Source organism: Chrysoperla carnea, chromosome 4 (assembly GCF_905475395.1).
Source record: "Chrysoperla carnea chromosome 4, inChrCarn1.1, whole genome shotgun sequence".
Classification (NCBI taxonomy): Eukaryota; Metazoa; Arthropoda; class Insecta; order Neuroptera; family Chrysopidae; genus Chrysoperla; species Chrysoperla carnea.
In genome coordinates, this window is record NC_058340.1 from 36,396,926 (window position 1) to 36,418,365 (window position 21,440).

The 21,440-nt window shown below is 29.9% G+C and overlaps 2 protein-coding genes across 2 annotated transcripts; both read left to right on the forward strand.

Annotated features, from left to right (window-relative positions):
- The first annotated feature begins 234 nt into the window (after nucleotides 1-234).
- Nucleotides 235-5,007, forward strand: LOC123297771 (alpha-N-acetylglucosaminidase-like). Its single transcript, XM_044879545.1, has 15 exons — nucleotides 235-363; nucleotides 731-894; nucleotides 971-1,152; nucleotides 1,431-1,652; nucleotides 1,792-1,953; nucleotides 2,009-2,138; nucleotides 2,416-2,561; nucleotides 2,627-2,711; nucleotides 2,774-2,923; nucleotides 3,046-3,348; nucleotides 3,797-3,987; nucleotides 4,055-4,175; nucleotides 4,372-4,468; nucleotides 4,546-4,716; nucleotides 4,862-5,007. The coding sequence occupies exons 1-15, from the start codon at nucleotides 294-296 to the stop codon at nucleotides 4,969-4,971; spliced, it is 2,304 nt and encodes a 767-aa protein (XP_044735480.1). The 5' UTR covers nucleotides 235-293; the 3' UTR covers nucleotides 4,972-5,007.
- Nucleotides 5,008-7,941: 2,934 nt separating this feature from the next.
- LOC123297770 (alpha-N-acetylglucosaminidase-like) lies at nucleotides 7,942-19,914 on the forward strand. Its single transcript, XM_044879544.1, has 15 exons — nucleotides 7,942-8,041; nucleotides 8,910-9,073; nucleotides 10,277-10,458; nucleotides 13,020-13,241; nucleotides 13,495-13,656; nucleotides 13,715-13,844; nucleotides 15,343-15,488; nucleotides 15,559-15,643; nucleotides 15,706-15,855; nucleotides 16,061-16,363; nucleotides 16,649-16,839; nucleotides 16,908-17,028; nucleotides 17,692-17,788; nucleotides 17,878-18,048; nucleotides 19,727-19,914. The coding sequence occupies exons 1-15, from the start codon at nucleotides 7,972-7,974 to the stop codon at nucleotides 19,879-19,881; spliced, it is 2,349 nt and encodes a 782-aa protein (XP_044735479.1). The 5' UTR covers nucleotides 7,942-7,971; the 3' UTR covers nucleotides 19,882-19,914.
- Nucleotides 19,915-21,440: the final 1,526 nt, after the last annotated feature.

The window sequence follows — 21,440 nt, forward strand, 5'->3', positions numbered from 1 at the left end:
CTAGATCGTTTCTTCGCTCCTTGTATACTAAATTTCATGAAAATCGTTGGAGCCGTTTCCCAGATTCCAGATATATGTTACAAGAATTGCTCGTTTAAATATATAAGATAATGAAATAAAGCAAGAAATACAGCAAATTGAAAATTTAGCAGACCTAGCTCTTGGTATAAAAGGACAAAGTTCAGTGTGATAAAGTATTATAGTGGTTTTTAGTGAAATATTTATTATAAACTTCTTTTTATAATTTTGATTATTAAATCTCTGCAATTTGCCGATAAAAGGTTTGTGAGATAATGTTGCAGTTATTAAGTGTATCCTTTATTGTAATAATTGAGACTGTAAACTTCTGTACCGGCGCAGGCGGTAAGTTAAATTTTTATATAATTTATTTATACAATTTGTATATGATTTATTTAATGATATTTTAAAAATGTAGACATATTTTTGAAGTTTTATATGGTGTGACAAATCTTGGATTGTATTTTTTTTTGGGATGCTGGCTCGTCTGATCAGTTTCACTTTTTTAAAATAGTACAAAACTGTTTGAATGCCCTGTTGTATTTTGAACTGTTTGTGTGAATTCGCTTTTGCCTAAGGGAATTTTATTCCTTACGAAATTTTTTGCGTTAAAAAAAGGCAAACAATTTAAAATTCAAATGTCTAGCTGACACCCAATAATCTAACTGAAAAAAATTTTATGTTATTTCGGAAAATAATTTTTCATTTTTAGAAACGATAAATGTATTTAATCAATTACAAACAAAAGTGCCAGAAGACATTCAAGCACAGACTGTAAAACGTCTGATACAACAATTAATACCAGACCGAGCCGATTCCTTTGTTGTGAATGTTAATGCTGCTTTGAGAACACCTGATGGACGTGATGTTTTCATTGTAAGTCCTTTTTTTATAACGATAATCTGTTTTCTTTCTATTGTTTAAACATTTTTCATTTAAATTTTCGTTTTAGTTGAAAAAACTTGACGATAATGGTACGGTAAATATTGAAGGAAGTAGTGGTGTAGCCGCAGCTTGGGGATTCAATCATTACTTAAAGTTCTTTTGTAATTGTCAAGTAGCATGGGAAACAGAACAATTATCATTACCGAAAACTTTACCAAATGTTGATATTCGAATAAAAGCCAATGATCGGTATGTCACATAATTTGAGAAACAGTTTTCTGTTGTAGAACGTGATAACAACATTCAGCCACTCACTTGATATCAGAAAAGTTTCTCAATACGATGTAAAATATAAAATTTCTAGATTACCTAATTTTTAAATTGAAATTTATAACAACCAAAGTTGTTGCAAATAAAACTTACTATTTAATATCTAACCATTTTTACTCTGAGTGTAATGTTCTTTCACTGAATATTATTTTCGAAGAACTTTTGTATTTTTTTCATCCACAATGAATTTATTTTAGGTTCCGTTACTACCAAAATGTTTGCACATCAAGTTATACATTTGCATGGTGGGATTGGACCCAATGGGAAAAACATATTTATTGGATGGCATTAAACGGTATCAATTTACCTTTAGCATTTACTGCACAAGAAGCCATTTGGGATCGCGTTTATCGTAAATATTTCAACTTAACTGACAATGATATCGATGAACATTTTACTGGACCTGGATTTTTTGCATGGTTCGTATCGAAAAATATCTATATTTAGTATTAAAACAGTGAATTTTGAATTATTTAAAAAAAAAGTTTTTTTAAACATTTTCTTACTTTTTGTATTCGACTAGGGCACGTTGGAAATAAAAGATGTCAATTTTTTTAGGGAACGGATGGGTAATATGCGTGGTTTCGGAGGACCATTAACTAATTCATGGCATAATGCAACAATTGCATTACAAAAACAAATATTAGAACTCATGAGATCATTAGGAATGATTCCTGTTTTAACAGCATTTGCTGGGCATGTTCCAAGAGCTTTTAAAAAGTAAGCTTTTAAATTCATTAGTAGTTAATAAAAAAGCTAATGCTATTTTTTGTAGTCTGTTTCCAAGTTCAAATATGGTTTTAGCCTCTAGATGGAATTCATTTGAAGATAAATATTGCTGTCCATATTTATTGGATCCAACGGATCCATTGTTTAAAGTTATTGGTAAATTGTACGTAGAAGAGGTTGGTATAAGAAATTTATATTGCGTCGAAAATATTAAATGCACTTTTTTAAATTCTCCTATTACGCTCAAATATTTATAAATTCAATTGTATTCAAAAAATTAGTCACTTTCACGGAACATCTTGTACCCCGATTCGTTGCTGGTTCCCGGCTAGATTTGTTATTTTTATACCCTGTATATATGTAATATATATCAAGATATGCTGAGTTTAGTCCCAAGTTTGTAACGCTTAAAAATATTGAAGCTTGGTATGCATTTTATTAAATATGTTTTAGACAATTGCAGAATTTGGTACAGATCATGTATATGCTTGTGATCCATTTAATGAATTGACACCCAGTACAACAAATGAAACATATTTGGAATCATTTGGAGAAAGAATATTTGGTACTATGTTATCCGCTGATCAGGATGCGGTCTGGTAATGATATAAAATCCTACATACGTTAAATAATCGTTTGCAGTATATCAAATCAAAATTTACAGGGTTTTACAAGGTTGGTTTATGGTTAATGCACCACAATATTGGAGCAAGTCTAGAATTAAAGCATTCTTATCAAAAATACCAATTGTAAGAATTTTAGAATTTATGGTTTGAGTTAAAAATGTTAAATTTTTTTTGGAAATTTTTAGGGTAGTCTTTTAATATTGGATTTAATGTCAGAGTTATTTCCACAGTATAAATTAATGGATAATTATTTTGGACATTATTTTATTTGGTGTATGTTACATAATTTTGGTGGTACTTTAGGAAATTTTGGATCGATTCCAAATATTAATAAGGTAAATTAGACATTGGATGAAACTATGTTAAGTACGAGGCTTGTTTTGATTGTAAAATGCATTTTAATATTCGTTAATTTTTAATTTTCTTCAAAATTGAATCTATTTTTCATTTATAACAGGGAATTTTTGATGCAAGGACCTACAATGGTTCCACAATGATTGGCGCGGGTTTAACACCCGAAGGAATACTTCAAAATTATGTTGTATATGATTTTATGGTTGATATGTTTTGGCGACCGAATTCAGTTAATTTATCTGAATGGTTTACAGAATATATTGGTAGACGATATGGCCAAATTGAACAACATAGTAATAACGCCTGGCAAATTCTAAAGGCTGGAATTTATAACTACACTGGTACAGTTCATCTGCATGGCGCATATGTTTACAATATAAAACCAAGTACCAAACTACAACCATCGGTTACTATCTCTAGAGCATTGAAATTACTACCTCTGACAACTAGGCCAATGTTTCAACAATTATGACTAATGAATGAAAGTAAACATTCAACTTGATTCGTTTTAATTGGTAACGTTTCTTCACTAGCAAAACAATTTTGTAATGTGGTTAACCGTACAGTTAAAAACGCGCGCGCCAGAGCTGTGTGGGGAATTTCTCGATAATATTCTCTCGATAATATGGTGGGAGGAAGTAGAGTATCGTAAATCTATTCAATATTATCTTCTCGATCCTTAATTGATGGTATCTTTCACTTGTGCCGATATTTTATATATATTTCTTCTTTTCTCACAATCCTCCATCGCTGGGAAACTACATCACGTTAGCATTCCATAGAGTCTGAAACATTGGTCCTAGGAGGATATCATTACTCAAGGCTTTTTACAATTTTCATTTTTAATTTGTTAGTATTGGTATGACGTATGTGAATTTTTCGAAGCTTGGGATGAATTTGTTAATGCTGCAGATACATTATCAGAGAGTGAAGCATTCCAATACGACATAGTTGATTTTTCAAGACAAGCATTGCAAATTTTAGCCGATGAATACTATAATGAACTAATTCGAGCCTTTAAAAATAAAGATATTGATGAATTCCAGTAAGAAAATTTTTATATTATTGTTTCTTATTAGTTTATAATTTTTACGTGATTTTTATTATCTTAGGCGCACTGTTAAATTATATTTAAATATATTTGACGACGTGGAGAAATTATTAAATTCCAATAAAAACTTTTTACTTGGAAATTGGTTAGAAATGGCTAAAAAATTGGGTGAAAAATACGAGGTAAGTAGTAGCACAGCTTATAAATATCTCATTGAAAATTTGTTTAGAATAGAGGCATCAACATTTGTTCTGACCCCCAGCCAATGTTCTGACTCTTGTGACGTGTTAATTATGTGCTCATCTAAACTTTCATGATGCTTTTCACTTTAACTAAATAATATTATTTTGTTTATGACACTATTTACGATTTTTCCAGGCATATCCGGGTCAATTTGAATACAATGCACGTAATCAAATTACATTATGGGGACCAAATGGTGAAATAGATGACTATGCCAACAAACAATGGGCCGGTAAACTGAAAATTAAAGTCATTGATATTATTCTTACAAATTACAATTTTTATTACTCACATTATTTTTGTTAAAAGGTATCGTGTCCGATTTTTTTAAACCCCGTTGGGAAGTTTTCTTAGAAGGTATGAATACATCTTTAATAACTGGAACTAAATTTAATGAAGCTGCCCAAAAAAGTAAAGTTTTCAAAGAAGTTGAACAACCATTTACATTTAGCCGAAAATTATATCCGACTGATCCAAAAGGTTAGTATTTCCTCCTTATTTGTTTTTATCAATATTTAGTATAGGTACAATGATTGAAGTCCACTTTCTGACGACTTTCAGAATTACCACAGAAATAAATCAAATATACTTTCATATTAACTATAATTAATTAATTGATTTGCAGGCAATTCAATAGAAATAGCAAAAATTATCCATAAAAGATGGTGGTTGGATTCAAGGTTTAAAGAACAATGTATGTACCGACTAACACCATATGTATCGATTGTTAATTAATATTTTAATAATAAAGGAAATGAACCGTGCAAACTATGTTTTACATGTTTTTCTACCAAAAGCAAAGAAAAAGAGGCACCTGTCACCGGCGCATAAGAAATAGAGGCGGAAAACAAAACGTATGTTTTATACGTAAAACAAAAAGTTATTATAGCTATGATAATTTTGATCACAAATATGAAAAATATGACCCAAATTTAGTAGGATTCCATACTTGGTTTATCAAAATTGGATAAAATTTGAATGTAATAGAGCAAAATTAAAATTTTTGGATTCTGATGACGTCATCAAGTTAAAAAGTTCGATTTTTTTGATAACACAGGCAAATTTGATCCGATCATATTGGAATTTTTTTTGAAACCCACTAATTTTGGGTCATTCTTTTCAGCTGTGATGCCAATTTTTCCTTAGCTATCATTAATGTGCTTAATTCCGGAACCAGGACTCCTCATTCTTGAAACCTATTCGTGCTAGGTTAATTTTGATCTCAAATTTGAAAAGTATGACACAAATTTAGTAGGATTACATACTTGGTTTATCAAAATTGATTAAAATTTGAATGTGATAGAGCAAAATTAACTTTTTGGATTCTAATGACGTCATTAAGTTAAAAAATTCGATTTTTTTGATAACACAGGCAAATTTGATCCGATCTAATTGGATTTTTTTTTGAAACCCACTAGTTTTGGGTCATTCTTTTCAGCTGCGATGCTAGTTTTCCGCTAGCTATCATTTATATGCTATATTCCGGGTCCAGGACTCAAAATTATTAAAGCCTATTAGAGCTAGGTTAATTTCGATCACAAATATGAAAAGTATGACCCAAATTTAGTAGGATTACATACTTGGTTTATCAAAATTGCCAATATGGTACTTGTTGATACTTTTTAATGAACAGCGAATATATTAATAGGTAATACAATTTTAATCTAATTTTGTTTGTATTACTCTGTGTTATTTACTTTATTTATTATCAACAAAATTTCGATTTTGGTGGTTAATCAGTGGTGGGTAATGCAAAATACCCCAGTATCATTTAGAAGAAAAATGAGTTCCTTGTTTTGGTCGGAAACGTAGAGAGAAATCAATACTTTAATTTGATATTCTATCATTGAATAAATTTTAAACGTTTATCAATTAAATGTACAGAATCTTTTAATGGTAAAATGATTATGGCGACTCTCCCCCATTTTGCTTTTACTCTTATGTTAAATACTAATATGAATTTTCATCAAAATAGTTAGAGCCGATTCCAATATATATATAAGGCGCAACATAAATACTTGCCACCGGCGCCTTGTACCCTCGTTACGGCTCTGGATTCAGTTAAAAAACAATGCGCCGTTTATAACAAACGCTATCTGTCAATAGACGATTCAACAAACACTAGATTTAAACCATTAATATTTACCGATATATTTTTAGAGTAGGTACTAGTAATTACTGCTCTCTGCATGATATTTGAAAAGCTCAGTTTTACTGGTTTGACTATATTCATTTTCATATACTTCTATCATTCTACCAAAATCTCCTCTATATCTTTGCGATAACTGCCACTCGTAAATTTTTTTCGAAAATTAAACAAATAAATAATTAACTTCAACAAATTAAAATAAATGCCAATTTCAAGCCTACTTAGAAATTTTTTAGGCATTCCTTCTAGATCTATAAACATGTTCTACTAGCTTTCAAAGGAATGAAGCTAGAAAATTGGTCCACTCACATCGTTTCATCTAAATTTCAACAGACATATGTATACAAATTTTGAATAACAATATGGGATAACCCTGATGTCGAATTGGCCATATTATATATACCTTTAAAAATGTAAAACTAAACTTGATACCACGGCAAAATTTAAAAATGAAATTAAAATTGATTTAAAACGAAAAAGTTGTAAGCATTCAAAGTTTTCATTCAAAGCTTGCCCATCTTCTTTTAGCAAATTTTATATGTAATCTCTATGGCGATACCCACGTATGACGTCACTAGTGGGTATCTTCCTCTATGTTTAATTAAGAATTTTAAATGTTCATATCTTGCATACTAGTAAATATTTTTATAAACCAACTTCACTTTTCTATTCGAGAAGTGGGAATTCATCATCTGAAGTGATAAAGAAAATTTAGTCCAATCCCCTATCCCAAGAAGAAAAGGAAAGTTCCAAGGCAACTCTTGTCGACGGCTACTTCAAATAGTCTACAATCTACATTAACTACTTTTTTACAAAGTTTCCGAGAATTGTCATTAATTAATTTCTAATGTATTTAATTTAGCTGTAAAAAACTATGTTGTTGACGGCAGTTCGATAAGCTAGGTTGCTTTTCGGAATTAATTTTTCTTAGTCTCTGTTCTATTCTATTGTCTGTTTTCACAGACAATACACAATCTCTTATTTATTCTTTCCTACGTCCTCGCGTTGTGTAATAAAATTCATTCCTGGTTATCATCAGGTATACGATATCTTGGCGTTGTAGATCCGACTTTTGATGAATTTGGTGATATTTTATTGAAATTATATAAAATGTTTTGCCTAACTTAATTATAAGTATTGATATAGTGAACATTTTTACCATCTATGGAACAAAACATACTCAAGCAATATTTGTTTATATATCGCAATTTCAAGCAATAATACCTGTTAATAAGATCTTACAATATAACAAATGCTATAAGTTTTTATTCAATAATCAACATTATTGTTAATTCATATTCAATAAACAACGAAATAATTTTTATACATTCAGCTGATTAAAATAATTTCTTTTATTATTTCAATTTAATTTGAGTGTACTCAAATTATATTAGATTTGAATCCTATTATTCTTATAAAAGATAAATAATAATTGATGAAAAGATGTAAGTGAAAAAGAAAGGACAAAGTTCATTGTGATAAATTATAATAGTTGTTTTTTTTTTGTTGATTCGTATAAAAACATTTATAAACTTCATTCATAATTTTATTTTACCCGACTGCCGATTGAAGGCTAGTAAAATATTATGTTGCAGTTATTACGTTTATCTATTGTTGTAACAGTTGCATGTGTTGTAAACATCTGCATCGGTGCAGGTAAGTAATAATTTAAAAAAAAAATTTTTTCATTTAAAAGACTCTTTAATAATAAATATAGAATACATATTTTTGGAGTTTGATGAGGTTTTTAGCAATTTTTTCATAGCAAAATAAGTAAAAATTTATGGACATAATAGGCTATATATGCGTTGATATATTTAAAGGTGGATTTAATTTTACGCGTTTACGCGCACGGGTGTTGTCAAGCTCGTTGAAGAAGCCAAATTTATTTCTAAAACGTATGTTACAATGAAAGCTGTGATCAGCCCTTATAAAGCGAAATTTTTATCGTTTCGATCATAGGAAAATATAGCCTTCATAATCTACAGTTATACATACGCATTTTTCGGAGCTATCCAAATTGAATAAATAACATGGGAAAAAAATCTCAGTCACTCTGGAACTGATGACAGTAACTGTAGAATAGGAATGTAGTTCGAATTAACGTTAGGTTAATTTAGTTCATTTTATATTTGTTTTATGTCGCTGAATCGAAGATTCGAAAATCAAGATGAAATCTTGATCTTATATGTAAAATATTCGACTATAGAGAAAAGTTACAAAATATTGTTTTTAACAATGGTCAGCTTTGAAAATGTCTTTGCTAAAAGGCTTCTTTCTTCGATTTGACTGCTACTACAAAAGTTGAAACTATATGGCAATTCGTTTCTTAATTTAATAAAATAACTAAGTATATGAAATAAGTGCGATTTTCTGAATGAAACTTTTTTTCTTATGAAAGTCGTAATTTCTTGTTTTTCCTCGTCAAAACAAAAAATTGAAAACAATATTAAATATTTTGCTCACATCAAATTGAAAACCATTTTATCTCTTACTATACGGAAAATCAATTTTCTATTTTTAGATACGACAAATGTATTTAATCAATTACAAACCAAAGTGCCTGAAGACATTCAAGAACAGACTGTAAAACGTCTGATACAACAATTAATACCAGACCGAGCTGATTCCTTTGTTGTTAATGTTAATGCTGCTTTGAGAACATCTGATGGACGTGATGTTTTCATTGTAAGTCCTTTTATTTAAGGTTATTCAATCTACATTAATTTTGTGCAAAAAACATTTTAAATGTCTTTATTAAAATTTGAATTCTTTTATTGAATTTTCACACGTGTAGTGCATTTATTTAATTATTAAATTTTAAATTACAAAAATTTTCATTTATTCAAATTAGAAATCATTTCCTAGTACATCAATTTTAAATGCCAACATTTACATTTATTCAAATTACAAGTAATTTGCTATTACACGAACTTGAAAATTTTATAGTTAAGATTAAATTTAAAAAATTTCATTGATTTTTATAACCAATTTTGATCAAAAATAGCGAATTTGATAAAAAATTTCAAAATTACACAGAATTAGTAAGAAAACTCTAGACTTAACAATTTTTTTCGTGATTTTCTTGGCATAAGATACAAATTAAACGATTGATGTGTGCTAAAAAAAGAATTTTTTTAACCCCCGAAACAAAAAAAGGGGTGTTATAAGTTTGACGGCTATGTGTGTGTGTGTGTGTGTGTCTGTCTGCCTGTGGAATCTTAGCGCCTAAACGACTGAACCTATTTAGTTTTTGTTTTTTTGTTTGTTTGAAAGGTAATTTAATGAAGAGTATTTTTATTTTGGGATCCGTACCCGAAACAACTAAAAAACAAAGCGATGATCCTCAAAATAGGTTCAGTTTGGAGAAGCCTCTAAGGAAAACGGTAATTCAATATGGAGTGTTCTTAGATGTGTTTCAAGTGCGAGTTTAGGGTTCCGTACCCGAACAATTTGTTGGGGGATTTTTTAAATCTCGTGAGTTTCACTTGTTTAGGTTTTTACATTCTCTTGTAAAAAAAATCGTTTTCTTTATTTTTAAAAATATTACTCTTTAGCAGAATTGCACATACTTGGTTTATAAAATTGGGAAAATTTTATTTGCAATAGAGCAAAACTAATTCACATCTGATTGTCATAAGTTTTAAGTGATCTTTTTTGAAATTTTTAAGGAGTTTTTTCAATAAAATATACACCAAATTTTCACGTCGATATTTGGATAAACTGATTTCGGTATCTACTGATCTCATATAGTCTTGTCGAAATTTTATTTCTAACAATTTATCTAATAGACGTATACAACTCGAACAACCTTAAATTATAATTTTCTTTCTATTGTTAAAAAATTTTGCATTTATTTATTTATTCATTTTTTATAATTTTTTTTTCTAGTTGAGAAAACTTGACGATAATGGTACAGTAAACATTGAAGGAAATAGTGGTGTAGCTGCAGCTTGGGGATTTAATCATTACTTAAAGTTCTTTTGTAATTGTCAAGTAGCATGGGAAATAAAACAATTGCCATTACCAGAAACTTTACCGAATGTTGATATTCGAATAGAAGCCAATGACCGGTATGTCACTTAATAATTTTAGATACAATTTTCTGTTTAAGAACGTGACTGTAATATTATGTGAATGTTATTCGTTTGATATAGGAAAAGTTTACAGACATTTTTAATCCAATTAATGTTATCCATTTTCCTGTTACATTTATAAATCATTTAATATGCTTGTTGTCTTTGTTAATTATTTGTGATCTGTTAGAAAAAGAACTTATTTAGCTAGATAACATATGTGGAGCAAGGAACTGTATTATGTATAAATATAGCAGGTAAATAAAACACCATCCAAACTTATATAGGTACGTATTTGTTTTGGAACCTTTATGCGGATATTTGAATGGGTTAAACAACCTACCAAAGCTGTTAATACGCATCTTTCTTTCTAGCATTAAAACGCTACGATTAAACAATCGGAAAAAATCACGTTGATAATACCTTCTTTACCAATAAGGCACATTGACTACGAGATTTTCTTCATATAGAATTAGGAGCTATTCCGTGGTTTCTGTCCGAATGTCTAATCTAGTTTAATCGTGAAATGAGGTCGATTTTTTTATTTTTTTGTATTAAAATTAGCAGATACCCACCCGCTTTGTTGGTCAATTTCTCCATTAAAAACAAAGACTATCATGTTATGGCTCTCACTTATCCTCCTTTTTGTTCACAATTTTATTGATTATAACTTTTTTGATAATAAAGTTTGGCCTATGATACTCGCTGGCATTGTAACTTTATATAGATCCAATCATTAAATTAAACTGTTTTTTATACTTTTTGCATCCATGAATTCCAAAACACAAATTTTGTTCCCGATTTTTTTGATTTTTTCAAAGGGGTCCCTTAATTGAAAAATTTGCAAAAAATCGAGAATTTTTTTTTATCTCCAATTTCGATAAAACTCAGTATATAAGGTAAATTTGACCCAAAAAGTACAAAAATTCATTTGATGACTGGTCGAATAGTTTTTGAAATACGGACTAAAAATCCATAAAAATATTGCGATATCTCATAAACTCTGCATTCAATCATTAAATTCAATAATTAAATTGACTATTTGGGGCATGATATGTTAAAAGAATTATTTGCGCTAATATTACCCACATACTCTACTGAATTACAATTATCTGCGCGAAAAATTGCTGAGAAAAATATGCATAACTTTCAGACAACGTAAGTTTCCATAATTATTCCGTTTTTAGTGTACGGAACAGTAAAATGGTATAATTTCTTTTCATTATTATCTGACCAGACAGACGGGAAGGAAGGAAATAAGGATGGCTTATTTTTGTATAAATTATACATATTTTACACACAAACAAATACTTAATCTATTTATACAATATGGATAAACATAATAATTATTTCACTATAATTATTAGAGGTACTTTAATTATATATACCACTAGTTCGATTTACATCTAGGCATATAAATATCACGAGTATGACAGAATACATGCCTTGAGCAATGAATCTAAGTGAGAGGTATTATATAAATGTGTTGGCCCCCACTCTCTACAGGCACACAACAGAAGAACTGTCGTATAACTTAAAAGACATCGAAGCCACGATACAAGTAACTTTTGCCATTTCATATAACATCAGTAATACCTCTTACTTAGATGCTTAACCCATGTACTCTGTCATACTCGTGATAGTTATATGCCTAGATGTAATTCGAATTAGTGGTATACATATAGTATTTGAAAATATGATTAAATGTTATTTCATCATATGGGAGCAACATGAATGTCTGTAAGCTTTGATAACGGTTTATTGTACAAAACCTCTCCGCCTAATACCTTAGACCTGGACCAAAACGCTATTAATTTTAATGTAATTTGTTAATCACACCACGCATTTCTAGTTCTTTAACACATATCATCTTTGGAGTCGGTTCCATTGAATTCAGCGTAAAAAAGGCCTTAAGATTAAGAAATTTTCAAAGTAAGATACAGTAGTATCCAAAGTACCCTTAATTTTTATATAATTCGTGAACTAGCTCCATTAATTCCATTCGATTCAAAAAAAAAAAACACACCAATAAAGACTATCCTTAAAATTTCCACAATGGGTAAGGGTAGTAACTAGAAGAATTTTTTTTAACTTGTGAATTACTGACTCTTCGATCAAATTAAGGCGTTCCATTCGATTTAACGTAGAAAAATTCATCATAAAAGATATTAACACCAACGAGACCCAAAAACCCTCCATTTTGATATAGCTTTCTCCATCCAGAATAGCTTTCATTAAATTCATCGCCCTAAAAAGGATAAAAAATGTATCCTTAACAGCAGGGCGCCAACATACCTATACACAGAATATTGCTATGATTGGTACTAGATTAACGTAAAATATTTTCAAATGGAGAGTTACATTTGCCTAACACGACAATTTCATGTTAAAAGCTTTTAGAATCTTGTTTTAGAAAAAATTATTGTTTTATTTTTGAATTTTTCAACCCAAAGAAGTTATAAAAATTAGAAAAATTGATCTTCAATCACTGATGACTGATATCATTTGATGCTACGCTACATGAAATCTTTCTCTTATACACAATATTTTTATTTCAGCTTTCGCTATTATCAAAATGTTTGCACATCGAGTTATACATTCGCATGGTGGGATTGGACCCAATGGGAAAAACATATTTATTGGATGGCATTAAACGGTATCAATTTACCTTTAGCATTTACTGCACAAGAAGCAATTTGGGAACGTGTTTATCGTAAATATTTCAACTTAACTGATAATGAGATCGATGAACATTTTACTGGTCCAGGTTTTTTTGCGTGGTATGTTATCGAGAAGTATATCTATAGTAATTACATAAACTATATTGACTGATATTAAATAACTGTTAACTAGATTCACGAGAGACGGTCGTTATAAGAAAACTAGCACGAAATTAATTCCCGAACGATTTCAAATACATTTCATACTTTCAAATGGTTATTTAATTATCTAAAAATAAAATTAGAACGTTATACGAAAAATAAAAAGTAATAATTAATTTAATTTATTGATTTTCTTCGAATTCCTTTTTAGGGAACGAATGGGTAATATTCGTGGTTTCGGTGGACCATTAACTGATTCATGGCATAATGCAACCATTGCATTACAAAAACAAATATTAAAGCTAATGAGATCATTAGGAATGACTCCTGTATTATCAGCATTTGCTGGGCATGTTCCAAGAGCTTTTAAAAAGTAAGATTTTTAATTTACTAATAACTAGGATAAAAAAAGTAAATGTTATTTTTTGTAGTCTTTATCCAAATTCAAACATGGTTTTAGCATCTAAATGGAATTCATTTGAAGATAAATATTGCTGTCCATATTTATTAGATCCAACGGATCCATTGTTCAAAATTATTGGTAAATTGTACATGGAAGAGGTTTGTATTAAGAATACGTTTAACAGCGTTTGCTTTTTAACCTTCATGAACGAAAATTCTTATCTAACCGATTTTTCCTGCTTGGTAACGGTAATTGACGCTTCAATTTATTTAATCGATTATGTAAATAAGAATAAAGACTAGGTAGCTATGGTCCAAAGCCTGATTTACCCTTTATTCGCAATTGGACTAAAAGTTAACATGCCACACATTTAATCAAATTTTGTAAGGTAGTACGAGCACCAAGGTAAGTTTAGACTTGTAGTGAAATTATTTTTACCTTATTTTTAACTTTGATTGTGAATTTTGTTATAATTTCATGAATGTAGACAAAAAATAAGAATAAAATTTTGCAATATCTGCCTTCCTTTTCAAAATATCGAAAGCTAAATAATTAAACAAAATTATCAATCCAGATATCGAAAAGTTTTATTCTCACTTTTCGGCATGTTTAACATAATTTCACCATCAAAATTGAAAATATATATTTTTTTTAATTTGTGATCTCACTTTCGTGCTCATACACCCTTGATTAGTCGGGTACAACGGGTTTTTTTTTTTGTTTATAGTAATTCATTAAGGTTTCAACTTTAATTTAAATAAATTCTTTTCTTAATTTCCTCCGACTAGTTTTGGAGAAATCCAACTCCCCCTAAAATTTGATTTAGACTTAGTCCAACTTTATATACAAAAAAATCAAGCTCTTATCCAAAATTATCTTGGCGCTCGTACATCCTTACGTTAAAAAAAAGGAATGATATTGGCAAAAGTACATAAATTTTTTCTGAAACATTGTATAAAATAGAAAAACATTTGGGAATTGATCTTTGACTAAACTATGTATGTAGAATGGTAGCAACATAAATTTATTACAAGTTTACTTACATATAGGTAAGCATTAGATGCATTAAAAATTCATTCCTGTAATACACTGTGGCTATAAACATGCACACGCCATGTAAATAAAGAATTTATATATGTGAATGATGATATTTTCATTGGGAGAGAAGCTACTTGTTGGATTATTTACCTATGTACATTCAAATTCAAAATATTTGTACCAATTTGTCACATTCTATACTAACTGTATCTTCATAGAGTGCTCTCCGAATATCACTCTTGCTTCAGGGAAATTCCAAGCTGGTTATATTATAGAAGTGAAAATTTCTATAGATGCGATAGACAATATGTAATATATGTATAAATAATATTTGTATAATAATTATGTATAATAAATAATATTTGGTAGGGTAAAATCTTATGGTTTCGGTCAGCAACTTGCTATGAATATAATAATAATAATAACTAGCTTGACCCGTGAGGAATTCAGCTCCCGTAGCTACCGTAACTCGTGGCTACCCTGTACCTGTGGCTAAAACCACCAAATTTCGTAGAAGTAGTGAAAAAAATCAAAAGTTCTTAAATTAAAATTAGGAGACACATGTAGTTAATGCACCGGAAGTTTTATAACGTTAGTAAAATATTAAAAATGTTTTAGACAATCGCAGAATTTGGGACCAATCATGTATATGCCTGTGATCCGTTTAACGAATTGGTGCCCAGTACAATAAATGAAACATATTTAGCATCGTTTGGAGAAAGAATATTTGCAACAATGTTATCCGCTGATCAGAATGCAATCTGGTAATGATACAAATTACTTTATGTAATAAACAATGAAATTTACAATACTTCAAACCAAAATTTCCTACAGGATTTTACAAAATTGGTTTATTGTTCATGAACCATTGTATTGGAGCAAGCCTAGAATTAAAGCGTTCTTATCTGAAATACCAATTGTGAGAATTTTAGAAATTTTTTAATTTCAAATTGAAATAAATTTGTTGTTGTAAACTTTTAGGGTAGTCTTTTGATATTGGATTTAATGGCAGAGCAACTTCCACAGTATAAATTAATCGATAAATATTTTGGTCATTATTTTATTTGGTGTATGTTACATAATTTTGGCGGCACTCAAGGAAATTTGGGATCAATTCCAAACATAAATAAGGTAAATTATTTCATAGACATATATTAGTTGACAATTTTGCTCCGAATCTAAGATCTGAATTGGGGATTCTAAAAGGAATTTCTATTATTCGGATTCGACAGTTTTATCATTGAATCTTAATAGAAAAAATCATATGAAAAATAGGGCCCATTGTATTTGCTTTTTTTATTTTGGCACAATTGTTTTTTTTTCTCTTTTATTATAGGGAATTTTTGATGCTAGGACTTACAATGGTACTACAATGATTGGTTCAGGCTTAACACCCGAAGGAATACTTCAAAATTATGTTGTATATGATTTTATGATTGATATGTTTTGGCGACCAAATCCAGTGAATTTAACTGAATGGATTACAGACTATATTGGTAGACGATATGGACAAATTGAGGCACACACCAATAAGGCTTGGCAAGTCTTCAAGAATGGAATCTATAACTACAATGGTACAATTCGACTTCATGGGAAATATGTTTATAATCTAAGACCAAGCACCAGAATACAAACATGGGTATGTATCTTTATTTAAACGTCGTGAGTGTGGACATTTTGATCATCAGACAAACGTTTGGAATTTGGGAGATATTCTGTAAGGCCAAATCGATTATGCATGCCGTCGCAAGTATGGAAGAGCACTGGCAAGTATGGAAGAGCACTGGCATTTGCTCATCAATATTCCCTAGTAACATTCTATCGTTGAGTTGAATTGAAGATACTAATCCAATGCCGGGGTAGCATTACTAAGGCCTTTTCTGATTCTTCTAAGAATTTTTATTAATCCTTTTTTATTTGTCAGTATTGGTATGACGTATGTGAATTTTTCGAAGCCTGGGATGAATTTGTCACTGCTGCAGATATCTTGCCAGCTAGTGAAGCATACCAATACGATATCGTTGATTTTACAAGGCAAGCATTGCAAATATTGGCTGATCAATATTACAATCAATTTATTCGAGCTTTTAAAAAGAGAGATACTCATGAATTTCAGTAAGAAAATTTATTTATTTTTATTTTTGTTTCTATTTTAAGCTTTTAATAGTAATTTTTTCTCCTAGGCGCATAGTTGGAGTGTATTTAAATATATTTGATGACGTGGAAAAATTATTAAATTCAAATAAAAACTTTTTACTTGGAAATTGGTTGGAAATGGCTAAAAAATTGGGTGAAAAATACGAGGTAGTTATGTCTTGCCAAATTTTAAGTAAAGTTGTGGTCTCCGAAATTTGCAAGAAAACCTTCTTATAGAAAGATTCATGTAAAATTCAAATAGACTAAAATCTTTTCTGCGCTGAAATTAGATGCACGACATTCCAGAAAAATTCCCAGTTTCTACGGAGAGGTGGTAACTCTGTACAGATTTCTTCCAGCTCAGGTTATTGAAGAATAGTATTTTTACTCCCTTTCTTTTAACTCGTAGTGTCTGCTCGTTTGCTTGCCTGCCGCAAAAGCTTTGGATTGATTTTTTACACTTTTCACGTGATGCAATCGAGCTGAAACTTTGCAGGCAGATTCGTGGCGACTTAATCAAAGAAACGAATTGTGATAAAAACTTGGTTTTTATGGATTAGTTTTTTTGTTAGTAAAAACAATGTTTGTGATAAACAAAAATGAAAACTTTTATAGCACACTATTTGTATAAACATAATTATGATAAGAGCTTTGACTGATGAGCTTCACGTGAGGTACATCTGCAGCGATAAACCAATAAAAAAATAAATTGAATTTCTCTTAATGGTTATTATTCGATTTCATGTTTTGAACAAATAGTTTTAGCATTTAAGTAAAAAATAGTTTTAACATAAAAAATATATGTTTAACATGACACGATAATTATTCCAGGCATATCCTGGTCAATTTGAATACAACGCACGCAATCAAATTACATTATGGGGACCAAATGGTGAAATAGATGACTATGCTAACAAACAATGGGCGGGTAAAATGAACAAAAATACAAAAATTATTAATATTATTGATACAAATTTATAATATTTCTGTTATTTAATACATTATTTTTGTTTAAAGGTATCGTGTCAGATGTTTTTAAACCCCGTTGGGAATTATTCTTAAAAGGTATGAATACATCTTTAATAACTGGGATTAAATTTAATGAAGCTGCTCTAAAAAGTAAAGTTTTTAAGGAAGTTGAACAACCATTTACATTTAGTCGAAAAGTATATTCAACTGAGCCAAGAGGTTAGTATTTTCTTACTGTTTTTTTGTATTAAGTAATTTATCAATATTTCGTGTGTAATTAATTATACCATAAAAACATGATAAAGCTCTCCAATATAATTAATTATTAAGGTTATTCGAAGAGTGTACAATAAGTTAAATAAAAATGAAACAAAAGTCCTTGTATAAAAAACGTTCATACCTTACCAGAATCTACATGAACAAAAAATAATGGTTAATCGACTCAATCCGTATTCTTGTTCAACTGAACCCAAGCTAACTGAGTTGAATTGAATTATTATAGCAATATATTCAAAAGATTGACTGAAGAAGCAGTTCTTTAAAAATTTCTATGTATAATATTGATAATTAGGTATTTTTCAAGATAAAATTTCAACTAAAAAGCGTTCTCGGGAAAAAAATCCGGTAATTTTTTCATATTTGATTGACTTAGCGATTGAAAAGGTAGAGGGGCGAAGATTAATTTAACGTTAGACTGCCTATGAAAGAACCTGTCTCATATAAATGCGACTGACAAAATTTACTTTTTAATTAATCTAAAATACAATAACCATAACTTACATTTCTATTGAATTTTTAAGTGAAATTTTACGAAATATATTTATATAAACTTTTGATGTAAAGTGTTTTAGTTATTATTTTACATTGGGTGAGGAATCAGCAAAGTTAACGCGCGTCTAAATTTATTGACCAATGTAAGCTAGATATAAATTACAGTATATCTTATATATATAGGAGACTTTCTATAGATATAGATAGATAGTCACTCATCACGATATCTCTGGAACTATAAGACCTAGAGACTTGAAATTTGGCAGGAATATTCCTTTTGCCAAGTAGAGGTCAGCTAAGAACGGATTTTACGAAATTCCACCCACAAGGGGGGTTGCGGGGGTGTTCATGAATAAAAAATTCATATTTTTCAATTATGGCTTTTAATAGTTCAAAACTTGGTCAGAATGTTTTAAATTACATTTAGAAGATTTTTTTAACCTTCGGAGGGTAGAAAGGTGTAGCGAGAAAGTGGGAAGGAATTATCGAATATTTACAAATATACTTAAGTGGGATATCAAATAAAAGAGCATGACGTGTACATTACAAAACTGTTATCCAACGCAAGGAAATGTGGAGGGAGGGGTGCAAGTGGGGATGTTGCCCAGCAAAGCGGGTAGTTCCCAGCTAGTCTTATATATATAGGAGACTTTCTATAGATATATATAGATAGTCACTCATCACGATATCTCTGGAACTATAAGACCTAGAGACTTGAAATTTGGCAGGAATATTCCTTTTGCCAAGTAGAGGTCAGCTAAGAACGGATTTTACGAAATTCTACCCACAAGGGGGGTTGCGGGGGTGTTCATGACTAAAAAATTCATATTTTTAAATTATGGCTTTTAATAGTTCAAAACTTGGTCAGAATGTTTTAAATTACATTTAGAAATTTTTTTTACCTTCGGTGGGTAGAAAGTTGTAGCGAGAAAGTTGGAAGGAAATATCGAATATTTACAAATATACCTAAGTGGGGTATCAAATAAAAGAGCATGACGTGTACATTACAAAACTGTTATCCAACGCAAGGAAATGTGGAGGGAGGGGTGCAAGTGGGGATGTTGCCCAGCAAAGCGGGCGGGTAACAGCTAGTTTTTATAATATAATTAATTGATTTATTTTATAGGCAATTCAATAGAAATAGCAAAAGATATCCATAAAAGATGGTGGTTGGAGTCAATAATTAAAGAACAGTGTGAAACAAAAACAACACAAATGCTTTATATACAAAAATCGATTCGATTACGCAAAACAACACCATTTGTATCGACGGTTAATTAATGTTTTTATAATAAAGGCGATGAGATAAATATATTAAACTTTGTAAAATTTATTTTCCAGACATTCTTTCATTTGTAAAAGTTGAATTCGATAATGAATTTACTAATATCGAAAAAAAGATCAAAATTTATTAGTAAAGTAACGAGTGTTTTTTTATGGGATTAAACTTGAAATCTAAACAGGGCCATAACGGTACATAGCGCCGGTGGCAAGTATTTAGGTTGCGCCTCATATATTTCGGGATCGATATATATAAGATCAAATTAAAGTATTGATTTCTCTCTACGTTTCCGAGCAAAACAAGGAACTCATTACTCTCTTAAATGACTGGAGAATTTTGCATAAGGAACTGATTAACTTCTAAAATCGTAATATTGTTGATAATAAATAAAGTAAATAATACATAGTAATACAATCAAAATTGGATTAAAATTGTAATTATTAATATATTCGTTGTTCATTAAAAGGTATCAAAAAGTACCATATTGGCAATTTTGATAAACCAAGTAAGTAATCCTACTAAATTTGAGTCATTCTTTTCAAATTTGTGATAAAAATTAACCTAGCTCCAATAGGTTTCAAGAATTTGGAGTCCTGGTTCTGGAATTAAGCACATTTATGATAGCTACTGAAAACTGGTATCGCAGCTGAAAAGAATGACCCGAGATTAGTGGGTTTCAAAAAAAAATTCCAATAAGATGGGATCAAATTTGCCTGTGTTATCAAAAAATCGAATTTTTTAACTTTATGACGTCATCAGAATCCAAAAAATTTAATTTTTCTCTATCACATCCAAATTTAATCCAATTTTGATAAATTAAGTATGTAATCCTACTTAATTTGGGTCATACTTTTTAAATTTGTGATCAAAATTAATCTAGCTCTAATAGGTTTCAAGAATGTGGTGTCCTGGTCCCGGACCCTAAGGAAACGTGCCTGGTGCCAATGAACCTCAAAATTTGCGATGATCATAAACCAGGCTTGTTCCAATATCTGACACCCAAGATTGAAGCAAGTTATCATTTAATGCTAATACAAGACATGGTCAAGTTTGATCCATTGCTTAACAATCTCCACCCAGGCTTGAAAGAGTATTTGCTTATTTTCAATATGAGAGTATTAAACAAATGATGTAAGTAAATTAACCATTATTACCAAAATTACATTTGTTTTCGATTATTAATTCGTGAATCGTGATAATATTCACTATTTAATCGATTTAAATGCTCATAATAAGATAACAATTGTACAAACAAGACAGATGGGTGTTTATTAAATCAACCTGAATACTTCATTATGGTTGTTTAAAATTTGTATATATTATATTTCGTTCGTATATTATGTTGATTTCAACAATTTGATAAAGTATATATTCATGTCCATACACCTCTCGATATGCACCTATGTGGATATACATTTCGTTGGTGAGAATGGAAACGTGGAAATCAACACCATATGAAGCTCAGACAAGCGTATCGTCGTGGTTTTCACAATATAAATTGTAGGTACGTTTATATGTTTATTATTAATGTACAATATGATCAAGAAGTTATTACTGG

Coding starts and splice junctions, on each gene's coding strand:
- LOC123297771 (XM_044879545.1), top strand. CDS start 294: ATGTTGCAGTTATTAAGTGTATCCTTTATTGTAATAATTGAGACTGTA. Junction 1,954..2,008: donor GTTCCAAGAGCTTTTAAAAA/GTAAGCTTTTAA, acceptor TATTTTTTGTAG/TCTGTTTCCAAGTTCAAATA. Junction 4,469..4,545: donor TGCCAACAAACAATGGGCCG/GTAAACTGAAAA, acceptor TTTTGTTAAAAG/GTATCGTGTCCGATTTTTTT.
- LOC123297770 (XM_044879544.1), top strand. CDS start 7,972: ATGTTGCAGTTATTACGTTTATCTATTGTTGTAACAGTTGCATGTGTT. Junction 9,074..10,276: donor ATGGACGTGATGTTTTCATT/GTAAGTCCTTTT, acceptor TTTTTTTTCTAG/TTGAGAAAACTTGACGATAA. Junction 18,049..19,726: donor ATATTCAACTGAGCCAAGAG/GTTAGTATTTTC, acceptor TTTATTTTATAG/GCAATTCAATAGAAATAGCA.